Source organism: Monodelphis domestica, chromosome 3 (assembly GCF_027887165.1).
Source record: "Monodelphis domestica isolate mMonDom1 chromosome 3, mMonDom1.pri, whole genome shotgun sequence".
In the NCBI taxonomy this organism is placed as follows: domain Eukaryota; kingdom Metazoa; phylum Chordata; class Mammalia; order Didelphimorphia; family Didelphidae; genus Monodelphis; species Monodelphis domestica.
The window spans coordinates 42,610,608-42,629,514 of record NC_077229.1 but is presented as its reverse complement, the minus strand read 5'-3'; the positions used below and the strand labels follow the sequence as shown (position 1 = coordinate 42,629,514).

The window sequence follows — 18,907 nt, the reverse complement described above, 5'->3', positions numbered from 1 at the left end:
TATCCTGGCAACTCTAGAATGTCTATTCTACTATGGGAGGAGCTCAGTCACACAAATCACTGGAATTTAGAGGCAATCCTTCAAAGCCTACTTCGGACAAAAGGGGTGACTTCTCCCTATAACCTCAGGACAACAAAGCAGAAAGATGGGTAGCAGAGTGGGGAAGGCACTGGCTCTGGCATCAGAAGCCTCCAAGTTTGAATCCTGCCTGCATGGTCTTAAGCAAGTCACTTCATCACCACGTGCTTCAGTTTCTCCATCTTCCCCATAAGCTCCAGTTCCAATGCAGCCAATGGATGGGTTTGAGCTTCAGCTCCTCCCCCTGCTGCTTCCCTTCTTTTCTGGGAGAGGGACTGGAAGCAGATGGTCAAGGGGACAAGAGCCCCAGGAGGCCAACCAAGAGAACCCAAAAGTGTTGGCATTGGAATACTGTGTCCAACCAATGGCTGCTATATTTATGGGTGACAATTCAAGCCCAGGTCATTGACCAAGGAAAAACAGGAAGTCAGCCAGAAGGAGCCCAGATTCATTCATCAATGAAATTCTTCAAGGGAAACCATAAAAATTGCAACATATCTTGTTAGTTGCAAAAACAAAACAAAACAACAACCTAGAAAGATACACTGAAGCAGACAGAAGTATAGCCCAAGCTCCCTCACAATACAATATATAAACAAACCTCCAATCACCTTGCCACTTCAACCAGCTACCATTACAACCGGGTAGCCATCGCACACAACTACTATGCCAAAGCACTGGACAGAACACTGACCGAAAAGCAAGTGACACTGAAAACATCACCAGGGAGAACAGAAGCGCTTCTAGTTCTGTGGAATGAAAAGCTCTCAAAATGAAGACTTAGTGTAATAAAAGCCACTTGTGAACGAACAAGACAAAGTACATGCACGGTCCTTACCGCTTCCACCACTGTCTCTGAGGGGCCTCCAGTGACCCTCCGAGGATGGACAAATTCCAAATTTTTACCAACTACAAAGGCTATTATTTCACCCTCTGCCAGAATCCAGTGAACACTGACGGTGGGAGGGCAACTTGTCCCTGGACCATTTTTTTTAAAAATTAAAACCCTCACCTTCCATCTTGGAGTCAATACTGTGTATTGGCTCCAAGGCAGAAGAGTGGTAAGGGCTAGGCAATGGGGGTCAAGTGACTTGCCCAGGGTCACACAGCTGGGAAGTGTCTGAGGCCAGATTTGAACCTAGGACCTCCTGTCTCTAGGCCTGGCTCTCCATCCACTGAGCTACCCAACTGCCCCCTCCTGGACCGCTTTTATCTGAACTCCACTAAGTTGAAGACAAGATGGAAAGAAAGGCTAATGACAAATGGGCAGCCTGGAATTATGAGTAAAGGCCAATTCAACATATGAGATAGGTAATGGCACTCATCCCACTTTTAAACTTTTGTCACACACACACACACACACACACACACACACACACACACACACACACCCGCCAATCCTAGGTACAGACTTCAGAAGGGAAATCTTAGGTCACAGTGGGACGGATCTCAAAGGCCTGTCCTCATTCTTTCCTCACAAGTATCCTCATTCCAGTTTGAAAGGTGCAGGTCCTGAGGTTCTAGAAAGTTAAATGACCTATGGGAGTCCTTCACTGGTAGAGGCGAGATCTCAGCCCAAGTCTCCGGACTCCGACAGTCTGGTATTCTCCCCACTATGCCATCATGTACAGATCTGCCCCAGAAAATAAATAACCCTGCAAATATCTAAGGCCAAGATGTGAGAGCTAGTCTCCGAGGTGGTCATTTGCCTGCCAGGCAGCTCAACCAGCTGGACGAACAGCATCTTGACCTCCTGAGGCTAGAGGATCATCTGACTCTGGGTCTGCTCCAGGTCGAGTCATGGTGGAGACCTTTCATTTCTCAGGACCTCAGTTTCCTCAGTTAAATAAGGAGATGGACAGGAGGTTCTTGAATCCCTTTTGATCTCGAACAGTTGCTGATCCTAGAGCAGAGACCCCATTGTCTCCCCAAAAATGGATTTGGTGATTCTGTAATAAGGGAGACCTCTTCCTTCCAGCTAGTATTAACTAACCAAGTAAACTTTGCACAAACTTGTGAAATGTCTACAATTCATTTTTCTCCTACTGGCTGAGTGTAAACATCAGTTTTGGATTTGGTCTCCAGTCAGAGCCCCAAGGCCAAATGAAATTTCTTAGGCCTGGTCCATTCAGGATCAGATCAGATATTCTTGACCCTAAAATTGCCCCAAAATGATGGAGAGGAGTAGAGTCATATGTGGTTATCCCACTGCATTTCCTTCTCCCAGTATTAGACTCCCAGCTTTCATGTGCCTGGACAACTACCAACTGGTCAAGTTAAAAATTCACACATGCATGCATGCAAACACACACACACACACATGCACGCACGCATGCACACACATTCTAACCTTAACATTTATGTACTATACGCTGCATAACCTAGTGGTAGAAGAAACTGGTAACAACTGTTTCTTAGCCAATCATTTTTTCAGACTAACCTACAGACTTGGCATAAATAATTCATTTTCCAATCGCCATGAGCCTTTCTGTACATGCTCCAGGCCAAGTACACAACACCACTATCCAACTCCCATTCCACCAAACAGCTATCGGGTCCTGCTATCTATGAGTCCACAATAGTCTTCCAGAAAAGCCTTCCTAGCCAAATGTATGAATCGTCCTCTGTCCTCTAAAGCTGGCAAGATGGAACTGGATTCTGAAAGAGGCTCAACAGATCTCAAAGTTAAACTCTGAACTTGGTTGCACACGAGAGGGCAGAATGGCCACAAACCCTTTAAACAGCCCAACCACAAGGCAAGTCAAAAGAGAAGGAATACTGCCAGGCCATTCTTGCTCCCAGCGCTTCCTAGGTATACACCAAGGGGAAATGTCATAGATCAGTGAGAGGCAAGTGTATGAGGAACACTGGTTCAGAGGATGGAGATGCCAGACCTGAAGACCTGGGTTCTACCAGTCGTCTTCTGCTGCTGAGCAGCCGCCTGGCCCTGGGCATGACTCTTTCCCTCTCTATAGTATCCAGGATAGAGTTAAAGCCTCTTCTGGCACCTACTAGGCATGTGGCCCTGAGCTCTTGGAGCCAGTTTCCCCAGGAGCAGAATCGGCTTCACAGGACGGCTGTGGGACTCAAAGGTGTCCCAGCATGCAAAGGAAATGACCGCCTTAAAGCAAGTGCTCAGACACAGGTCTGAGAAGGTGGCCAAAGGGCAGGATGGGACCATCCCCAAAGCATTAGCATGGTGTAGCATGGTTGGAGGAGATGGGGAAGAAGCCTCAAGGTATGCACATACACCAGAAAAATCTGAAAGAGACAGTTAGTTGGGAGAATAATTCCTACAGACTAGGAAACCCTTTTCCTACTGAGCTAGAAAAAAAATCAGCAACTGCAAGCCACGTGAGGAGGAGCTAACTGATATCTGAAATAACCAAACACCCTCATGTGATTCAGCTGACGAAGCTGGGAATCTGGGGAGTCTGGGAAAAGCCTGTCCCCTTCTTACTACCCAACCTCCCAGGCGTCACCACCTCTCTCTGGGAATCTGGTAGCCCAGTTCGGTCCTCCATCCCAGGACACTGTCGGGGGAGGGGAGTCTCCTTTTCAAAGAGGACCCAGAAATGTAGCAGCTCGTGACCAGAAACACAGCCAAGGGTCTCACTAACTGATGCGACTGTTCTGGTAAACACTCAGTAACTTGATGATACTAAAAAACGCTATCTATTCAGCCAAGTTTTCTTCATGAAAAATGGATCCTTTTTATTTCCCACAAACACATGTCCTGCAAAGTCTAGACTGTCTTCCCTTTCCCAGTGACTAGAGGGTTCGAGGAGGCCTGCTGAGGACCACGGGATTCAGGGATCCAAAAAGCCATGCCCAAGAACTCTAGAGGGCTAGGGTTACACCTTCCCAGTGGTCGGACTGACATCAGACCCCAATCAGAAAGGGGACAGCAAAACGCTGCTCTAACAAGCCCAAACAGGCCTCGAGCCAGCCTGAGACGCTTCCTCAGGGGCTGCAGAGGGAACGCAGCTGTCTCTGGAGTCGCCGCATCCTTGGTGCTCAGAGGCAGCATCTCTGCTGGCAGCAGCACAGCTCTATGCTGACAGTCAGATGCACACAGGCATGACGCAGAGCTGTAACTAGGGTGAGGCCACTGGGACTTGGCCCAGGGAAGGGAAATGTAGTGGATACCCACAGTGTCTTCCTGGAGCAAGCTTCTTCTATTGTCTGGTTCCCTCCAACATGAAGTCTCATTCCTAGTTTGCTCCCTCCCCCACCAGCAGCCTAGGGACCTCCAGATACACTAGGAGCCTCAGCCCCAAAGGAGTCCCTCCCTACCCCCTCCCACACATGCCTCCAGAGCTCTCCCCAAAGTGGCCCCACTCCCAGCAGCAGCAGAGCCAGCCCACCGGGGCATGCCTCCAGGGATTCTGAGGCCTAGGGAGCCCCAAGCCTAGAACTGCTAGGGATCACTCTGGCTCCAAGATATCCAAGATCAAAGGGGGTTTCTAATTCCCATAAGAGGAATGGAGATCCTCTGCAGAGGCCTCACCAAGCTGAGAAAGTTTGACTGCCCCGAAGGAACCATCCTCTGGCCTCCCCTTCAGCCTGCTTCTCTAGGTGGAAGATCCTCAGGTGGAAGAAGTGCAAAGGTAATCAGAAATAAAGTCTCCAATCTGTATTTATGGTAGACTAAAAAGCAAACCCTCCTATGGCCACCGTCACATTCTCCCTGAACCAGGCCAAGCTAAATGCCCGAAACTCTGCTAAGCTGCCTCCATAGGGAATGGAAAAGTCACCCATCCTCCAAATACAAGGGTCTCTGCCACCCTTCTTTGCCCTTCCAATGAACACCTCTTCAGACCTCACTCCAGGTCAACATTATCGCTCTCCTCCAGACCCTGGCCACAGCCCTTTTGGATCTGGTCTTGCTGCCTTCACACTGTCCCTTCTCCAATCCAGCTCTGACCAAGTTCAAAAAGCTCCTGTGGCTCTATCTTTCCTTTAGGATAAAATTCAAACTCTTCAGGTTAGCAGTGCCAGCCCCTAAGCACCTTCACATGCTCTGCTTGCTAGCCCTAGGGTCCTCCATGCTGCTGCCACACACAATATCCCATGTCCCATCTAGGTGCCTTTGTCAACTCTCCTAATTCTCCCAATTCCCCAATGCCTGGGAGGTCCTTCTCACCTCTGCCTAGGAAAGTGATGGCAAACCCTTTAGATGGAGTGCCAGCCTCCCCCCCCCCTTACCACACACAGGGGAGAGAGGGAGTGCTCCCATTGGGCTGCTGGGTAAAGTGAGGAATGTCCTCAGTGCAGGTGAAGAGGGGAAGGGAACAGGCCCAAGAGCTCTGCTCCCCTCCAGCTCTGCTGCCTGTGAGCTGGCTTATGCACTCCCATTGGGCTGGCAGTGGAGAGGGGGAGGAGAGCAGCTCCACCCAAGTCCCTCTGCCTTTCTAGTAATAAACTCTGGGGGTGGGGATGGGGGGCAGGCAGTCGCATCCCATAGAGTGTTCTGCGTGCCATCTTTGGCACCCATGCCATAGGTTCACCATCACTGGCTTAGGAGAATCCTGAGTTTCCATCAAAGCTATTCAAAGATTTCCTCCTACATGAGGCCTCTCCTGATCCCTACTTATTTAGCTGGGCATTGCTGCTCACCACCCTACACACCACACTACTATGGATTTAGTGTGTGTGTGTACACATATGTGTACATATGTGTATGAATACATACATATGATAACACATTTGGAATTACTAATTCAAATTCCTGTTATTTCTCCCCAAAAGAATGTATGCTCCTAGAGAGCAGGGGCTATTTCCTATTTTCTTTGTATTCCCAACAGTCCATATTTTTTAGGAGAATGAAAACCCAGCAATAATTAGGTCCTTGTATTCTACCTAGAAATACTCTCATTGCTTAATGATTGGGGATTTTGGCTTTAAATGATCATTCTATTGCAAATATGAATAATATAGAAATAGATTTTGAACAATGATATATGTATAACCCAGTGGAATTGCTCTTCAGCTCAGGGGAGGGGAGGGAAAGAACATGAATCATGTAACCATGGAAAATATTTTAAATAAATTTATATATATATATATATATATATATGTTTTAAGAGTAGAAATGTTTTTTAGGAGATTTCATAAAAGGTAAAATGCCTTTTTAAAAAAACATTTACCTTCTGTCTTAGAATTGGTTAGTATCAGTTCCAAGGCAGAAGAACAGAAAGGACTATGCAACTAGGATTAAGTGACTTACCCAGGGGACACAGCTGGGAAGTATCTGAGGTCAGGTTCGAATCTAGGACCTCCTATCCCCAGGCCTGGCTCTCTGTACAGTGAGTCACCTAGCTGCCCCTCAAATGCTTTTAAATAAGAGCAAAAGTCACAGACTCAAGGTCCTTTCTATCTAATTGCAGCCAGCCACCAAAGTCCCCTAAAACCTGGCCCCTTCTGGAGGTCTGGCACCTGGGAGAACATCAGGCCAAGGCTCCCCCTCCAGGCTAAGGAAGTATCTCATATTCCCCTAAATCTTCATGGGGCTTCTACTTGAGAGCTGTAGCAGAATAATTACCTAGGCTGGACGCTGACCAGACCCCAGAGGGAAACATTTAAATCACCATAAAGCCACGCTAGTCAGGGCAAAAAACATGCTGGGCCTGTTCCAAGCTTGGCCAAGACCAAGAGGGACCAACTGGAAGACATCTGAAGAAGATACACTGGTGTCTAAGATGACCCAAATCCCAAGGACTGTCAAGGTTCTTTTTCCTACTTTACTTTCCAATAAACAGTATAATCTAGTCATTCCCTTTTTTGATGAAGTTGAGTTTTACTTTTTTTTTTTATTTCTTAACATTAAAATAAAGGCCTTCTAGGAACAGCTAGGTAGCACATTGGATAGAGCGCCAGGTCTGGAGTCAGGAGGACCAGGGTTCAAATTTGACCTCAGACACCTCCTAGCTGTGTGACTCTGGGCAAGTCATTTAACCCAGATTGCCTAGCTCTTACCACTGTTCTATCTTAGAATTGATATTAAGACAGAAGGTAAAGATTTTTTTTTTTTAAGCCTTCTCATCAGAACCAATAGTAGTGAAGAAGCATTCTGTCCCATCAACCCACACAGGAGTAAAAATCTGCTGAGAACAGAACTTGCAATTTCTCTTCTTGCAATAATTTCACTAAAGGAGGCCATTCGAACAGAGTTTCTAATAAGGTAGGTGGGTGGAGGCTTTCAGAAACCAAAACCCAAAACACCAAGCTTGCTCATCACGCATATGCCACAGCTTATGGTGAATAAAGCAAGATGCTTTGTGAAAATACCTTAAGTAATCCAATTATCCCCCCCCAAAACCCTACCCAAACCCAAGCACCTCAACTGGAATTTCAACTCCACACCTGACACTGCACAGGAGCCCTAACCCCATCAACATCTCAAAGCCACAGCAGCGCACAGTGAATCACAACTGTCTCACTGAGCTGGTTTGGCAAAACCTGTCAGAAGTTGGCATGGCCTACAAGCAGTCCTGAGATAGCATCAGAAGGGGGGCTCTAGTGGGAGAAATCTAAAGTTTTTTGAAATATCTATTATGAATCCAATGGTCCTTTCTTTGGAGGTTGAAAACAACCCCCCCCACACACACACACATACACCTTTTTTAAACCCCTTACTTTTGGATTCAAGACAGAAGAGTGGTAAGGACTAGGTATTGGGGGTTAAGTGACTTGCTCAAGGTCACACACCTAAGACGTGTCTGTGGCCAGATTTGAACCCAGGACCTCCCATCTCTAGACCTGGCTCTCAATCCACTGGACCACCTAGCTCACCCTTTAGACATCTTTTTTAAAAATTCAATTTTAAGAAGTACACAGGGAGACTCTCGTATGCTGTAACATTGTGGCATCTACCAATAACCACTAACAAATGTGCTCAAACAGAGTAGCATAAACCTAAGTAGAGGAATAATATTCAGAAAGTCTAGGATTAATGTCTGGTCAGTGTTTTGTCAGACACAGATGATGGTGAACTCCTTTTGTTTACTACAAGGGATGATTTCACTGCAGGACGGGAGGAGAATGAAGGGTCACATATTTCCAAAAAAGTACTGGGATGTTAAAATTAAGTCACCATTAAATCTTTTCTAGGGAAAAACTGGTCAATGGAGGCCCTTTCAACTACAAAATTCTTATCATCTTTCTGATTCTCTTGCAAACTCCACAAAGCATGTCTTCCTTTTGATAAATTCATATCATACAAAGAACCCTGGCCTTGGGCTCCAGAGAGTTGGCCCTCTGCTGGGATTCGGAGTCCCAGGGACCTGCCCCTGGGGCTCTTCTCTGAGGTTTAGTTTCATGGACTATCAAATGGCCCAAACTCCCAGGATTCTGAGGAAAGTGCTGAACTATAAATATAAAGCATGACAGAAATGGAAGCTATCATTTCACAGAGCAAAGGGAACTGAAAGGCAGGAGTCTATCAAAGTGGACAGTCAGGCTTGGGGTCCTAGGATCCCAAGTTCAAATCCTAGCTCCAACATGGAGCTGTGTACCTTGATCGCAGTCTCTAGCTTTTCATCTATAAAATGGGAATGATTTTTATAGTATCCACTTGCAAGGGTCCTATCAGCTTCAGATGGCAAGATACACATCAAACCTTACATAAATATTGGCTGTTAAGCTACACTGACTAAGCACAGATTGAAATTTAGCTCCTCAGCCTCTGGGAACATAAAGGAAAAGCATGACCTTGCATAAGCCCAGGTCCTAAATCTGCAACACCAACCAAAAAAAAAAAAAACCCAAGAAACACAAGCCACAACACCGTCCTTGAAGCTTCTTCAGCTCTAACCTAAAAAAATATCAAAGTACACACTTATCCAGGAAGAAAGGAAAAGTCAAGGGCTGGAGACATCCCATAATTTTCCCCATCAAGGTAGTTCTCCTCTGTTCAATTCCTTCCAATCTGCTAGTGATTGGAGTGGCCTACATGGAGTCCCTTGGTAGCAGGTTGATGGAAGCATTAAGAATAGGGATGTGCTCAGCATACTCTTCCAAACTGGAAAGGAAGGGGAGGAAGGGGAGGTAGTTCCAGCTTTGGCTTCCATGGACCTGCATCTCATTTCCAGAATAAAAGCTACACAGGTGCTAAGGACTACAACAACCCAGTACATTTGACTGTTCGTCTGATAATTCACTTTTGTGGATGGGGAAACTGAGGCTCAGAGGGGTGGAAAGATTTGCCCAATGTCTAAGGCAGTAAGCTCTGATGTGAAGCCAAGCCCCCTAGTCTTCCATCCTCAGTTCAGGCAAAGAACCCTTCTGAATCAATACCAGATGCTTCCTGCCTCTCTGGGGGGAGGGGGGGGGGGGTGTCCTCCACACCTCTGCAAATGAAGAGATGGGCCAAAGCTCTAGAGCTGGACAGGACCTTAGCCAGAGGTCAGCCAACCCAATCCCCTCACTTTACAGGGAAGGGAACTGAGTCCAAGGCAGGCAAAGTGTTTGATCCAGGGTCAGTGGCTGGTAAGTCTCTGATTGACATAAGGCTTCCCCAAGGTCTTGGGGTGGCAAGACAGCAGCAACAAGACTCTCTCAAATCAATTCAACTCAATGAGTATTTATTTATTAAACACCTATAGTAGACTGAGGGTGATAAAAAGTTTAGGCAAAGTCAGGTCCCTAAAACAGAGAACTAATCCAGGATAGATGAAACTCCAAAGTCAACAGGGATCTATGAGATCAGTTTTACTAACTAGGGGACATCCAGAAGGCCTCATGGAAGAGCAGGCATCTGAGTCAGGATTTAAGGGATAAGGCAGGCTTTCCACAGACAAAAAGCAGGAGAGAGGCTACTACATAGAGAACAGGAAAAAGTCAGAGAGCACAGTGTGCCAAAGGTGGCCAAAGTCTGGCTAAAGGAGGAGGGGAAGAAGGGAGGGACAGGAGATAAGGCTGAAAAGATAGCAGGACAGTAAATTACACAGGGCCTCAAATCCAAAGACAGAATTTACTCAGGAGGCCACAGACAGTCACACATGGTTTCTGAGAAAAAAAGAAGTCCTTCGAGTGAAATGACTAGATAACAAAAAAACACAAGGCTGTTTCTGTTTCTCCATTAATAAAATGAGGGAGTTGGACTCCACAGTACCTAAGATCCCTTCCAGCTAAAATCCATTTAATCTAGAATTCTGTAGGCCTTGGTTGGGGTAGCAGCCAAGCCCCCAATTTAGTCAGCACAACTTTAAAGGAAACTTTTGGCCTCTCTCTACAGTCATTCTCTCCTAAACATGGGGGAAGAAGGGGAGGGAACTACATAGTTTCTAAGGCCCCTTCCAGCTTGGGCACTTACTGAACCGCTAAGGCAAGAGACCCAGGTTTTGTCCCAGTCCTGCTACTATGACCCTAGCCAAGTCCTTCCCCTCCTTATGGCCACCCCATCCACAAACCCGGCAGCCCCAGGTAAATGATCAGGAGAACTTTAACACTCTTCAGGAGAGCCAAGGCATTCACTCAAGTTCAATTCCAGCCCTGCCATCAATTACCACGACCCTGTGACCTTTCCCTTTCGGCTGTCACTAACGGGGCCACTAACTGGATCTTTTTTAACTCGGGGCCCTGCCCCGGGATCCCAGCATCCTCCTCTCCCTCTGGCCTCAGTTTCTCCATCTGTAAAATGGATCTCCTTCAGCCTCGATCTTGCCCACAGTATCCCATGGCCAAGTCCTTGCCCCCGGTCTCAGTTTCCTCCTCTGTAGAGCGAGAGGCTTAAAGATCTCAAGGTGTCCCGGAGTCCCAGCAGGGATCGGTCCCGCCCCCCTCCTGCACCCAGGGCCTCAGTTTCCCCATTTGTAGTACAAGAGAATTCATTCTCTTAAGGTGCCCGAGGTCACCGGAAACCCTCGGGGGTCGGTCCTGGCGCCGCAGCCTCCGGGACTCCAGTTTCCCTCCCAGAGGGAAGAGACCGGGTCTCACCCACCCGGAGAGCCCTGGACACTCCGCCGCGCCTCAGCCATTCCCGTTCCCGCATGGTCCCCGGCAGTCCAGTCTCCAAGGCCGAGCAGGGGGAGGAGGAGACCGGGTCCGCGGCCACGCGAGGCCCCGGCTGAGGCGCGGCCTAGCAGCCCGCGCTCCAGCCGGCTGCCCAGCCCCGGCTCCCACCCGCCCCCCAGGGTCCCTGGACCGGGGTGGGCTCCGCCAAGCTACCTTTGAGGCCAGGACCCAGCCAGGGCCACTCACCGTAGATGGGCCGGAGGCGCCGGTCGTTAGGGTCCTGCACATGGCCCCGCGTCGCCATGATGACAAGCGCAGAGCCACAGTGCGCACGCGCGGCGCCGGCCCCCGGGACGGGGCCCTTAAAGGGCCAGCGCCGCCGCTCTGCAACTCCGCCTGCAGTCGCGATACGGTAGAGACTATATGGACCAAGCGAGCGCGGCGCCAAGGTATCTGGGGAAGAAGGGAAGGGTGTCGGAGGGAACCGAGGAGGCGGGAAGACGCCCCAAGACCGCTCGGCGGGAAGTCTTACGCGCCCTGTAGCGGAAAGGCAGCCCCTGCCTGAGCCTATCGCCTGTCGCGATAATGCCCTCGGCCAAGCCATTGGCTGGGGCCGGGTCGGGTGACAGAGAGGAGGCTTCCCTGATCCTCTCGGTGGGCCGCGCAGGCTGGTGCCTGTCCCTTGGAGGAAGGAACCAAGCCTCCGATGTGACATCTGGGGAACTGAAAAGTTAGAAGATTTACAAATTCACCGAGGCAACTAGGGTCGGGGCGAGTTTCGAACCTAGGCTTTAGGATCATAGACACACTTGGAAACAGAGAACCGGATAGACTGCTTGCATTACAATATTACAATGAAGCAAAGGTCTGGGGAGGGAGATTTGAACCCAAGTCGTGGAATCATAGTTCTAATCCTGGAAGGAAGTTCAGAAGCCATCCGATCCAACTCCCTCATTTTACAAATGAGGTAATGGAGGCCAAGATAAATCACATGAGTTGCCCAAGGTCACACACGAGCATATGCAGCAGAATTCTAACCCAAGTCATAGATCAAGAGCTAGAAGAGGCTATCTAATCCAAACGTTCATTTTACAAGTGTTCAAGAACTAGCTCAAGGTCATGCAGAGAATAAGCATCAGCCAGGAAATTTGAATCCAGATCCTCAGATTCTAGCTCCAATATTCTTTCCAAAGTTTGGCACCAGTTCCTATAACCCAACTGACCCATTTTTGCATAGTCAGTCAGTCATTAAACATGTTTAATTAATTAAACATTAATTATTTATTATTAATCATTTTAGTTGTATAAATATAATATTTAGCAAATAATTTAATAATAAGCAATTTAATAAAATGTTAACTATAAATAAAAATAAATATTAACTGTTTATTAATTATTTAATAAATCAATTGACTAATAAAGCTAAAGTGTTAGACATATTAAGCACCTGCTCTGTGCCAGGTACTATGCTAAGTTCTGGTTAAACAAAGAAACACAAAAGATGGCCCTTGCTCTGGAGGAGAGGCTCCCAAGGGTCTCTGTTTCCCATCTGAGGCTTCCCTAAGTTTCAACTCCACAGAACATCCTGCCTCCCCAAGGATAAGCTCCTCACCAGAGTGACTCAGCTCTTAAATACTCTAAAACCTTCTGTTTTCCTTAGAAAGTTGCTTCCTTCCTCTTTTGGCCTTTGTTTCTTCATCTGTAAAATGGGTGTCTTGGACAAGATGTCTAAAACTCTGACATTCTTTCATTTAAGGAGATTTAAAAGTTGCCTTCAGAAATTGAGGTTTCTTCATAGCTGCGCTCTTTGTGGTGGCCCAAAACTGGAAAACGAGGGGATGCCCATCAATTGGGGAATGGCTGAACAAACTGTGGTATATGTTGGTGATGGAGTACTATTGTGCGAAAAGGAATAATAAAGTGGAGAAGTTCCATGGAGACTGGAACAACCTCCAGGAAGTGATGCAGAGCGAGAGGAGCAGGACCAGGAGAACATTGTACACAGAGACTAATACACTGTGGTATAATCGAACGTAATGGACTTCTCCATTAGTGGCGGTGTAATGTCCCTGAACAACTTGCAGGGATCCAGGAGAAAAAAACACCATTCATAAGCAAAGGATAAACTATGGGAGTAGAAACACCGAGAAAAAGCAACTGAATACAGAGGTTGAGGGGACATGACAGAGGATAGACTCTAAATGAACACTCTAATGCAAATACTATCAACAAAGCAATGGGTTCAAATCAAGAAAACATCTAATGCCCAGTGGACTTACGCGTCGGCTATGGGGGATGGGGGGGGGGAGGAAAAGAAAATGATCTAAGTCTTTAACGAATAATGCTTGGAAATGATCAAATAAAATATATTTTTAAAAAAAAAAAGAAATTGAGGTTTCTGGGGAGCCCCTCAAGGGCAAGAGTCACAGGATCTCAAACCACCAGAAATCCTTCCCCATGCCAAGGTGAATGGGAGAACACAACCCAGTGAATAGGGGAACCCCTAAGGAGGACCAGGGGGTCTCCATCTGTCCTATGATGTTGGGGACGTTTGTGCGCCTTTGAAACTAACTCAACACTTTTCACTGGCTTTGTGGAAATTGATGCAGGGATTTTTAACCTGGTCATGGAGTATCTTAAGGAATCCCTGAAGATGTTTCTACATTCTGTGATAACAATTTTTTTTTCAACCCTTACCTCCAGGCTTAGAATGGTTCTAAGACAGAAAGTAATGGTTTAAAAAAAAATTTCTATGGCCTCAGTTTCTTCTTCTGAAAAATGGGAATAGAAAGGAGGAGGAAATCACTCGTGCTTTCTACCTTACCAGCTGCTTTGGAGGAAACCCTTCTCAAGTCCTGAAGTGATGAAGTCATTTGTTGCTGTTTCCTCATTTTAGAGGACATTTGCCCATTTTTCAGATAAAGATGCTGAGGCTTAGGAACAGGGGCTTTTCCAAGAAGACAAGGAACACATGCACGAGAGTCAGGATTGGAAACCCCCTAGGTGGAGGGACCAAGAAGCCTTGCCAAAGTTCTCTTGGCTCCCTGAACTCAGTTCTCCATTCTTGCTATTCCCAGACTCAGCCTTCTGTCCCCAACTTCCTTCCCATTGCCCCCCACATTTAACACACTCTCCCTATTTGCCTCCACCTTGAGAATTCCTTGTTCCCTCCAAGAACCAGCCAGGGTGCCCCTCACCTATCCAGCTCCTTATGAGTGACCCTGAGAGGGTTTGATCAGGAAGTGTTTTAGGGAGGGAAAAAGAGGCTAAACGTGGGGGGCGGAGGAGAGTTAGGGTTCAGCTCTGGGCCGTGGTGAAAGGGAGTCTGGATCACCTGAGAGTCTGAGCCTCTCAGGACGGAAAACTACAGCCTCTGGGACTCAGCCAAAGGCAGAGAGAGGCTCCTGTTGGGACTCCACATTACCCAGCCCTTTTTCTCAGGTTTCTTCCTCTGATGTTCATCCAGGACACTCTGGGCCACCACCCTGCCCCCCTTTCTCTAAGTATTTTTGGTGTTTTAGAGGAGGGAAGTTAGTATTCAATGAAATACTAGATTGAATGCTTGCCTACAATCAATCAGTTGGTCCATCAATAAATATTTATTAAGCCCCTACACAGTGCCTAGGACTGGAAAGAGAAAGACCCCCCAAAAAAATGGGGAAAAAAAGGATAAAAGTTGATGTCCTCAAAGATCATATATGTAGAGCTAAAAGGGATCTCAGAGGCAATGTAGTCTGAACTTTTCATTTTACAGATGAGGAAACTGAGATTTGGAGAAGTTGACTTGCCCAAGGTCCTAAAAATAGCAAGGATTAGGGGATAGAGTTGAACCTGAGTCATAGGGTGATAAACCTAGAGCTAGAATGACCTCAGAGTCTGTCTAGTCCAATGCCCCCATTTTACAGATGAAAGTAAAGTGTGGAAGAGACCAGTGACTTTGGAGGCTGAAGTCTCTAGTTCAGAGACCCCTTATCCTCAGGCTAAAGGCCAGTTCCTTAACGTCCCTGGGTTTCAGTTTTCTTTTCTGTAAAATAGAAGATTTGGACTAATATAATTTTGATAAATATAGTAATATTTGGACTAATAATTTTTTGCTAAGATTTAACTCCTTAGAAGATGAAGGACAAATGTCTGAGGTAGTGAGTGGTTGCTTCCCTAGACCACTAAGCCCTCCCTATATTCCCTCATCCTTTCTCCCCTCTGCTGGGAGGTACATTTTCTCCAGCTTTCTCCTCTGCCTCTAATCTGGCTAGCCTGAAAGCTTGCCTGGCCTCTAAGCACCCCAAGTCTTCCCCCTCTGTTACTCTGTCTATTTCCACCCTCTGCCACTGGCATCTGGGCTCTAAGTCAGCCAGCTGCTCCGGTTGTTGATAGAATCCTGGGGAGGAGACCCCATATCCCTTACTGGCTTTGCCATTGCTGAACCATCCTGCACTTGCAAGTTGATTCCTTGGGAGCTCTTTGTCTCAGACTCTCCTCTATTCTTTCATTGCTTGCAGGTCACTAGTACCTCCCATGGGCCAGCCAGACACAGGAGAGACAGAGATGGAGAAGAAAAGAGTCCCTGCCCTGAATGGGTCCATTCACTTCTCCTTGGGCCATCTTGTGCCCTTCCTTCCCCATCTCCCTGGGCTCACCTTATTGGTGCTGGACCAATCAGCTAAGCCCACTGCAGCACAGTCTTCTGGGCTCAAGCCATCAACCCATCTCAGCTTCCCTCAGAGGAAGAGATTCCATGCCTGGTTGCTCCAATTATTGGAAAGATCTCCTTATATTAAATAAAAATTGACAATGTGGTGTAAAAGAAGAGTTAAGATCTTGGATTTAGAGCTGAATTTAAAGACTTTCAGTTACCTGCTCATGAAGAAAGCTGGGAAGCTAGGAGACTCCGTGCACAGAGTTGGGAAGTTCTGAGTTCAAATCCAGCTTCAGATACTCATTGTGTGATCTTTGGCAAGTCATTTAACCCCTATTTATGTTTAAAAAAAGAAAAAGAAAGCATGAACAAATCAGTTCATCATTCAAAGCCTTAAGTTTTCTAATCTATAAAATGGGAGTAATAATACTTTAGAAGCATTTACTTCACAGAGAAGTCCTAAGGTTTTAGGACCTTCAAGTGCTACCAATATACAGAATATTGCTGATCTAGTCATTGATCCTGAGTTGTGACATCTGGAATGATGGGAAAAATAATAACTAATGTCTATGTGACGTCCCATTAGAGCACAAGCCCCCATTAGATTATAAGCTCCTGGAGGGCAGGAACTGTCTTTTGCCTCATATTTGTATCCCCAGCAACTTAGCACAATGCCCAACACATAGAAGGTAATCAATGTTTATTAGTTGATTTTAAAGTTTGCACACATATTATTTCATTTTATCCTCACCACAACCCTGCAGCATAGATTAGTATTATCCCCATTTTACAGACGAGGGTAATAAACCTCTGAAAAAGGAAGTGAATTGTCCCTGTCAAAAGTGGGATTTGAACCCAGATCTTCCTGACTTCCAGCACATCCTGCCTTACAACCATCTCCATTTGCAAACCGCAAATACATCTTTTTCCAGGGAGTTCTTCCAACTGATGCTCATATGACTTGAACTATCTGCATCATCTTAGCACTTTGCAAATTTTAGTCTGCATATGATGAAAGGCTGGGGTGGAGCCAAAATTATAGTTTGCTTGGAGAGCGTTGGACTCTGAAATGCCTATTTACATCAATTCTCACTTTTCCCAGCAGTGGGGACCAAAATTAGAAAGCTCATGCCTCTCGCCATTTCTGCCTCCATGACATCTTTATATCTGTCCACATTAAACTACAAGCTTCTCGAGAAGAGGGCTTTGCCATGAGTTGAATTCTTCATTCTCAGCACAGTGCCAAGATGCTTGAAGAGGACCAAATGACATCACTATGTTGGGGTCAATGTACCATGTGTCCAACTGTGACCGACCAGATCAACATGAGCATGGAAGGCACTACCACATGGTGGGCACGAATAGTCTAGATGAACAGTTGGGATGGAGATGTGTCTAAATGTGTGCATCTCGCCTTTATTTTGAGCCACTACAATTTTTGGGGGGTCAGCACGCCAAGCTGGGCAGTCCTGTACCACCATCTCCCAAGTCTTACAGTGGATACCAAAGTTCTTCAGAGAGCCCTTGAGAGTGTCCTTCCAATCTCTGTGGGAGCGATTGCTCTGTCTTTGTTCTCCTCCATAAAACAATCTTTCAGGCAGATGTTTGTTGGGCATTAGAACAATATGGCCAGCCCATTGGAATTGTGCTGCCTACAGTAGACTCTGAATGTTTGGCAACTCAGCTTGAGAAAAAGGACCTTAGTGTCTGGTACCTTATCTTGCCAGGTGAGCTTCAGAATCTTCCTAAGACGATTCAAATGGATTTGATTTAGTTTCCTGGCATGGCATTTCACAAGCATTCAATGAGGTCAGCCCAACAGCTCATTGGACCTTCAGTTTGGTGGGCAGCCCAATACTTTTCTCTCCCACACTTCTGTGGAGCCTCCAAAACACTGAAGAAGCTCTGACAATGTGTGCTTCAACCTCTCATCTATACAGACATCCTGGAAAGTGTGCTACCAAGATGAGTAAATTTGTCAACTGCGTTCATCATCTCTCCACTTGATGATACTGATGGTGCCACCTGTGGATGGTGTGGTGCTGGCTTGTAGAGAACTTTGGTTTTGTTGGCGTTGCTTGTCAAGCCAAAATGAACACAAGTGGCAAAGAATTGGTCTCTGCTCTGAGAACGAAAAGTACTACCCTAATCATCCCTCCACTTTAGCCTTGGCTTGTAGCCTTTTCAAGTTAAATTAATTTCCTGGGAGTGCAGTAGCTGACCTTGATCCAGTTTTCATCCTCACTGAAGGCATCTGATAATATTGCTGAAAACATCGTGCTAAAATGGGCTTGCCTGAAGCTTCCCCTAACCCTGCATTGCTTAATGTGGCAGGTGAGGACCCTACCTTGTGGGCAAAACATGAAAAAATGTGATTCCACTCAGCATTGGTACATGGAATGTGCACACACGGACAACATGGAATCCAGTAAATCTCAAAGATTAACAGCTATTATTGCCAAGCAAACTAGGCAGGAATCACATCCAAATAGCATCCCTAAGTGAAACAAGGCTGGCAAATGAAGGCCAGCTTACTGAAACTGGCACTGGGCACACATTTTTTCTCTGGTGGTTGCTATGATGAGGAGTGCCATGAAGCTGGCATAGGTTTCACAATCAAGTCTAATCCAGTCAACAAGCTCATATGCCTCCCAAAAGCAGTGGGATCACAGACTCATGACAATGTGACAGCCACTTGTAGGAAAGTGCCCTGCCACCATCATCAATGCATATTCTCCCACCTTGGTGAACCCTGATGAGGTCAAAGAACAATTTTCTGAAGACCCAGAGACCCTCATCAACAGTGTGCCAAAAGAGGCAATTAATAAGTGCTTACCAACTGGCTGACTGTTCCATTTTCTCTACTAGACCTTAGATTAGGCCCCTCTCAGCAGTCATCTGGACTACTGCAGTAGCTACCCAGCCCAGCTTGACTTCCTAGGCTTCTTCACCTCAGCTTCCCTTCCCACCCTAGAGAAATCTCCATCCTGAGGCTCCACTTTCCTGACTGGGATCCTTTGCCCAGACCCCATTTCAGGAGGGACCTCATCCAGGCTCACTTCACTCCTGACATAGATTTCTGGCCTTCTTCATCTCCTGAATAGCCATCTTGCCCCCTTGTGCTTCCTTCCTCCCTCCCCTCCTTGTTCCTCTTTATATATTGCCTAATCCTCATTAAATATAAGCAGCCAGAGGGTAGAGACTGTTATATTTGCTTGTATTTGTATCCCTAGTGCT

The 18,907-nt window shown here is 46.6% G+C and overlaps 1 protein-coding gene and 1 long non-coding RNA gene across 3 annotated transcripts in view; one reads left to right on the top strand and one right to left on the bottom strand.

The window, feature by feature from the left end:
• The window catches only part of NAA25 (N-alpha-acetyltransferase 25, NatB auxiliary subunit), a 58,617-nt gene extending 46,299 nt beyond the window's left edge, over nt 1–12,318 (bottom strand). For both annotated transcript variants that reach the window (XM_007490033.3, XM_001365871.4), the window contains exon 1: nt 11,281–12,318. In XM_007490033.3, the coding sequence (XP_007490095.3) occupies nt 11,281–11,749 (469 nt within the window). In that variant the 5' untranslated portion in view covers nt 11,750–12,318. The remainder of the gene's footprint in view (nt 1–11,280) is intronic.
• Nucleotides 11,377–13,391, top strand: LOC103098106 (uncharacterized). The gene is made up of 2 exons (XR_008917314.1): nt 11,377–11,483; nt 12,791–13,391. It is a non-coding gene; the product is annotated as an uncharacterized LOC103098106 (long non-coding RNA).
• The last annotated feature ends 5,516 nt before the right edge of the window (nt 13,392–18,907 follow it).